The sequence below is a fragment of the Cucurbita maxima genome, unplaced genomic scaffold, assembly GCF_002738345.1.
Source record: "Cucurbita maxima cultivar Rimu unplaced genomic scaffold, Cmax_1.0 Cma_Scf00006, whole genome shotgun sequence".
In the NCBI taxonomy this organism is placed as follows: Eukaryota; Viridiplantae; Streptophyta; class Magnoliopsida; order Cucurbitales; family Cucurbitaceae; genus Cucurbita; species Cucurbita maxima.
The window spans coordinates 4,259,847-4,266,083 of NW_019272022.1; the positions used below are offsets into that span (position 1 = coordinate 4,259,847).

Consider the following 6,237-nt stretch of genomic DNA (forward strand, 5'->3'; position numbering starts at 1 on the left):
TTTTTTTTTTTTTTTTTTTTTTTTTTTTTTTTTTTTTTTGTGACTGTTCTGCAGAAATGGGGCAGTGATCACATTGCCTTAGCTACTGAATTGGCGTTTACAAGGAGTCATGAAGTGTGATAATATGAGTCTTATAAGCTAATAATAGTAATTGAATAATTCCCCTTGCAATTGGAGGGTTCTTTATTCATGGAACTGAACTGGTTTCAAGGGCAGCGGCCTGCAGGTACAAGTGTTAATTTGAGAGGACGGTCAGCATTTTTCTAATACTTTTTTTTTTTTATATTTATTTTAAAGATTTTGTTCGTGGATGATGCCTAGTTTCAGGTTACTTAAGAGCTGATGATGTCTATAACTTTCAAAAGAAAAGCTAATGTCTTTATTCCCTTAGTTATTTGGTTTGGATGAGCTGTGCCAATGTTTCCTTACACATTTATCTTCAAGTAATGCTATTCATCGTTATTTCTTTAAGTTTGTCTTATTTATTTATTTATTTATTTTTAAATCCTTTTCATTTCTATATTTTATTTGGTTTGAAGAGCTAAATATGTGTGAATGTGAGCATAACTAAGTTCTATTACCATCATTGCTTAATCCAATGTTATTACCATGGTTAAACTTTTTTTAAAAAAAAATAAAATTAAATGTTGTTTCGTCGATGATTTTTTTAATATTTATCATATTTATATATTAACTAGCGTGATGTGGATTCGGGCAGGAAATTTTCAAGTCACTAAAACTTGCATTCGGGTAAGGAATTCTTGTTTAACAGAAAAAATGGGGAGGGTGGTACAAAGTTTTTTTGTTATTGCTAAATGAGATTGGAGACGAGATTATATCTCTCGTTACTGTCTTAATTATTATTGTTTATTGGTTATAATTTCTTAAAAAGTCTTTGTTATAATATTAAAATTTTATTTTAATTTTTTAGAAATTAGGTTGGTTGAGACCTATAGTTCTATATATATTTTTAACATTTTTGTTTTTATTGTGATATTATTATGGTTGAGAATAAATTAAAAAAATAAAAAATAAAAAATAAAACAAAAAATCTCTCCGGGCAATCCCTTTACCTTAAAAATAAATAAATAAATTTACAAGATGAAAATTAAAATATAAAAACGGCAAGCTTTCTTGCATAGTGGATATCTCTATGGTCGCCCAGTGGAGGAATTTGAGTCCAACAAGATGTTGGGCCATGTATTGGGCCTTATACTTAACAGGCCGGCCCAATTGTAAGGCTCAAATTGGGAGCCGTCGCAAAATCTTTCAAGGGAAACAGCTCGACCAGGCGATTCTTCCAGAAAACCGGAGAAAGGCGGAGAAAGGCGAAGCCGAAGTGGGCACTGAGAAAATCAGAGAGAATTTTGGTGGAGGGAGAAGCAGAGAGATCGAAATGGCTTCTTTTCTGCAGTCGCTCATTGACCCAAAGAAGAACTGGTTCGCTCGTCAACACATGAAAGCGCTCACCCAGCGCCTCCGTAATTATGGTAAAAAAACAAACCTAATTGTTTGTTGTGCGTTGATCTTTCTTTTAGCGTTAATTTCGAATTTTTCTCTATGGAGATTGATTTTGGTTTGTATTAATATTTTTAGGACTTCGATACGACGATCTGTACGATCCGTATTACGATATTGATGTGAAGGAGGCTTTGAATCGACTCCCTAGGGAGATTGTGGATGCGCGCAATCAGCGTCTGAAGCGAGCCATGGACCTTTCCATGAAGCATCAGTATCTTCCTGAGAATCTACAGGTTCTCTTCTACTATGGTTGTTTATTTCCCCTTTAGATCAGTTAATAGCCTCGTGGAAAAACAGAAATGTGTTGGTTGTTTATCATTATTGAATACCTAAATGCTACGATTTGTTCAATGAAGTGGTTTCACTACGAGCGGGGAAGGAGGAATTGTTATCACAAAGTTTTGTTTATGTGTTTTGGCTTAGTTGTACATGGTCCTAATCTAGTTGTTGAACGTTCTCAATAGTTGGGATCCATTGTTGAACTCGATGGTTAAGTTTCTTTATGGTCACAGGAATTTATCTCGTAATGATATTGGATTAATTGGTTTTCCCAAACTAAGTACAGCAAGCCAAATAATGTTTAGATGACTATTCATTTGAATATTTGTAACTTTTTGGCAGGCCATGCAAACACCATTCAGGAGCTATCTCCAGGAAATGCTGGCACTTGTAAGTCCTATTATTTCATATCACCTGCTTTGTCATTTTTAATGAATAAATGTCTGGCTTTGTTCTTAGAAATAAGGCAGCTGCTCTATATCATAGTGTCGGTCATAGTTCTTGAATTTGTATCCTCTTGAACTGTATTTGGGAGTTATTGATTTTGATATTATTTACCATCTGCTAGCTTAGATGGCATCTGTTGATCTAATTTCCCCTTTGAGGCTTCTCGCTCTGTTCTCGGTTGTTCTTCATGATTTCAGATTTCATGTTCTAGATAAATATCAACTTTGGGGTAGTATGTTTTATTTTGAAGCAAATACATATCTTATATAGGACTTTGTTTGTGGTTGAATAAGAATTCTTAACCTGTTCTTATTGTAACCCTACTCGGTGAAATTGCCTCATCTAAAAATGAACATTATTTGTTGGGCATTAGAATTTTTGGTTTCATTAGTTTGGATTTTTAAATTTTTATTAGCTGATGAGGATGGAGGGAAAGCGAGGATGGAAACTGTGACAGAATGAATCTTTTGATTATTTAATGACCACTTCAAATTAATCTGCTTCATTTCTTCTATTTGATTGCCAGATTGTTTAAGATTCATGACTTTCATTTGCTTAAATTTATTAACTGTGTATCAGTAGAGAGAGCTTCTATGCGATATGCTGCATCCTTTGAGTACTACAACTCCTAAGATTTCTTGGAATATTTCTTAGTCTAGAATACCTTTGGGGATTGTGTGTGCCACATCCTACTGTTGCTTTGTACTTTGCTGTTGAACTATTTTAATCCTTCTAATTTCTTCTGATGACTTCGTTTAGCTAAGTTAAACAATCTAATTGAGTATCGATTTTGTGTGGATATGGGTATTTATTGAACAGCAGAAAGCAGCATTAGTGAAGCTAAAGTTCCTTTTAAATTTTTTCTCTGTTTATGTTTTGCAGGTAAAGAAGGAGAGAGCAGAACGCGAGGCTTTGGGAGCATTGCCTCTTTACCAGCGCACCATTCCTTAAGCTTTTTTTTTTCTTTTATTTTCTTTTTGGATGGAGTAGATGTCTTTTATTTAAGACAGTTTCTTCCATAAGTTGATGGATTGGAACATACCTCCATAAATTGTTTGTTTCAACTTTTTTATTTCATCACGAAAGTTTCAGTCGTCATCTGTTCAAGTCATTATTGATATATAATAAGTGTGAAACTTGTTTTATCATCCCGATTGGAATTAGTCTTGGCTATTTCCTCTTTCTATCACCATTGGTTCCTTTGTTCAAGCTATATTCACACTAATAATAAAATAAATTGTGAGATCCCACATTGATTGGAGAGGAAATGAAACATTCCTTGTAAGGGTATGGAAACCTCTCCTAACAGTAGTGTTTTAAAATCGTGAGGCTGACGGCGATATGTAACAGGCCAAAGCGGACAATATCTGTTAGCGGTAGGCTTAGTAATATAAAGTTACATCTCTATGTAACAACGTTGGGAAGCTAATAAAATTTCTTCGTAATAGTTTATGGTGGGATCAAGAATTCACTATGTCCATGTTTTCTCGGTGACATGGAATTTCCGGTCTGAGACGATTTCTTACTGCATCATAAACACTCGTGCCTTTCTCCTGCAAATTTCATCAGATTCCCAGGCAAACTCAGCTGTTGATGGAGACGGCATCCCTCAGGAAGGAACAAAATCTTTCCTCTTCATTATCCTCTTGGTGAGTTCTCTCTCTGACTCTGTTTACACTTTGCTCCTTCTTTAATAATGCTACAGCCTATAGCATCTTTTCCTTTCATTCCTTCGCAGTTTTGTGTTGGTATGTCTCCCTGAGCTCCACTTCTTTGCCCTTTAAAGCCGGACATTCTGATTATGATCCATTATCTTCTTTTTCAACACAGAATATGCTGCACGTCCGAGAACTCGAGAGGAGTTGTACATCATGATCAGAGCTAAAATGGAAAACCAAAATGGTTAACAACATCGGTCCGAGTAGAGAGGGAAGGGGATAAATAAAATACTAACCATCAAATCTATTCCCAGTGGAAAACAGGATTCAAGAAGGGCAATTCTTATTTATGATAGAATACTTTGTTTGGGGGAGTAATCAACTATGGTGTGTGACTAAACTTTCTTGGTTTCAGCTCCTTGGACGGATCATTCTACAAGGTACATTTCTTTATATCTCCGGCTTGGTTCTTGGATGATTGGATCATTTTCTATCTCCATTTATGTTTATTATTAGAACATTCCTTACCATACTTTGGTATCATCGAAATGATGTTTCCAAAATCCAGCCACTAGCTAGAAGAAAGGGATGCTAATTGTATTAGAGCCAAGATATTGTAATCATTCTCAACCTCTAGGCTTGTATTGTCCATGCTTTTTCCCTGAAGATTGTTTGAGCATCATGTCAGTTTCATCTTTCCAATCATCATCGTCCATGAGGTCGATGAGTGTTGCAACTGCACATAAGAATATAACCCAGTGTGTAGCCGATGCTCGGTCGGACGCTCATGACGTTCAGGAAAAGGCTCTTAAAGACTTGGTTGCCATTACCCAGGTTAGTCCCTTATACAGGAACTTGCTTGCACAAGTAGATGGATCAATTCCAATTCTTATAGCTCTCTCCAAATCCTCTTCCTCCACCGTCCAATCCCTTTCACTGTCTATTCTCTTCAATCTATCTCTGAATAATGACATGAAAAAGCTTCTTGCATCAATGGAAACCATTTACCATCTCAATACGCTCATATCCTTGGGCTCGCCCGAGACCGTCAAGTTATCGTCCTCATTGATTTGTAGTCTTGCAATGCTAGACAAGAACAAGGCTAAGTTTGGGGTAGCAGGTACCATACAGTTGTTGGTTAGAGCACTTACTGTCCCTAGTGTTCCTGCTGCTCATCACCTTCTCTGTTCTCTAGCTGAACTAGGCCAGTTTCATGGAAACTGCACTGTGGCTGTTCGATCAGGAGCCATCTCGGTTCTTGTCGACGTAGTGGAGAGTACCAGTGGAGAGGATCTCGCTGGCACTGCTCTTGTTGTTCTCGGTCTCTTGGCTAGATTCGAGGAGGGGTTGAGGGCTTTGATAAAAATCGATCGGATCGTTTATTCAATGGTCAATGTGTTAAAAGGGAGGTGTATGTTGAGTAAAGAAGGTGCAACCGAGATCCTTTTGCGATTGTTCGAAGAGAGTGAAGGTTGTTTGAGAGACGCATTGAGGTTCCCGGAGTTTTTAGGCGTCGTTGCAGATCTTTCTGTGAGAGGATCCACAAAAGCTAGAGAAAGAGCTACTCTACTTATGAATAAGATCATGAATAATGACTTGGAGACGTATTCAAATGCCGACTCAGTGTATTCGCCATGGTATTGAAGTTTGTTATGGTCTCTTGTGTTTGTTTATTGCAATGGAACTATGTTTATTTTCTAGTAATAGATTTGATCTCTATGCAGTTTGAAAAAATGTAGTCTTAGTATGTGAAGTGGTTTATATTTGATTTTTTTTTAGTATGATTTTCTAATAACATTCCTCATAATTTTCGAAAATTTTGAAATTTTGAATGATTACCATAATATAATAATATTATCGAGATGAAGTTGTGTATATATAATATATATATGAATCATTTCTAGAGTATAACTCGAATTCCCTTTTTTCTGGATCCATCTAACATCAATGACTTTTCATTTTTGTCTAAATTTTAGAGTATGCGGGATTTTAGATGTGGGATTTTGTTAGTGATTCTTTATTTATTTATATATATATGCGCGCGTGTGTATATATGTATGTATATATATGTATAGACGTAATCCACAATTATTCATTCAAGGATATGTGTTGCATGTATATAATTAATTTGTTGTGTCGTTATAGAGTATGTATATGATAGATTTCGGTGAAATTTTTTTCCTAAAAACGTATTTTAAAATTACGAGGGTGACGACGATATGTAATATGTAAAAACGGACCATGTGTGATATTAATATAATTCATTGACATAGTTGATTAATTGAAATTTTCTATCTAGCTTAATTTTTTTTTTTTTTTTTTTTTTTTTTTT

General features: G+C 35.4%; 3 protein-coding genes across 4 annotated transcripts in view; all 3 read left to right on the plus strand.

Annotated features, from left to right (window-relative positions):
- The window catches only part of LOC111480842 (carbon catabolite repressor protein 4 homolog 6), an 8,922-nt gene extending 8,455 nt beyond the window's left edge, over positions 1–467 (plus strand). For both annotated transcript variants that reach the window (XM_023126038.1, XM_023126039.1), the window contains exon 15: positions 55–467. In XM_023126038.1, coding sequence (XP_022981806.1) covers positions 55–120 — 66 coding nt within the window. In that variant the 3' untranslated portion in view covers positions 121–467. The remainder of the gene's footprint in view (positions 1–54) is intronic.
- A 785-nt stretch (positions 468–1,252) lies between these two features.
- Positions 1,253–3,399, plus strand: LOC111481056 (cytochrome b-c1 complex subunit 7-2). The gene is made up of 4 exons (XM_023126358.1): positions 1,253–1,490; positions 1,597–1,754; positions 2,143–2,190; positions 3,130–3,399. Exons 1-4 carry the CDS (start codon positions 1,397–1,399, stop codon positions 3,196–3,198), a joined length of 369 nt encoding a protein of 122 aa, XP_022982126.1. The 5' UTR covers positions 1,253–1,396; the 3' UTR covers positions 3,199–3,399.
- A 771-nt stretch (positions 3,400–4,170) lies between these two features.
- On the plus strand, positions 4,171–5,551 carry LOC111481257 (U-box domain-containing protein 1-like). The gene has a single exon (XM_023126660.1). It carries the CDS (start codon positions 4,494–4,496, stop codon positions 5,547–5,549), a length of 1,056 nt encoding a protein of 351 aa, XP_022982428.1. The 5' UTR covers positions 4,171–4,493; the 3' UTR covers positions 5,550–5,551.
- The last annotated feature ends 686 nt before the right edge of the window (positions 5,552–6,237 follow it).

Coding starts and splice junctions, on each gene's coding strand:
- LOC111481056 (XM_023126358.1), top strand. CDS start 1,397: ATGGCTTCTTTTCTGCAGTCGCTCATTGACCCAAAGAAGAACTGGTTC. Junction 1,491..1,596: donor CCAGCGCCTCCGTAATTATG/GTAAAAAAACAA, acceptor TAATATTTTTAG/GACTTCGATACGACGATCTG. Junction 1,755..2,142: donor ATCTTCCTGAGAATCTACAG/GTTCTCTTCTAC, acceptor ACTTTTTGGCAG/GCCATGCAAACACCATTCAG.
- LOC111481257 (XM_023126660.1), top strand. CDS start 4,494: ATGCTAATTGTATTAGAGCCAAGATATTGTAATCATTCTCAACCTCTA.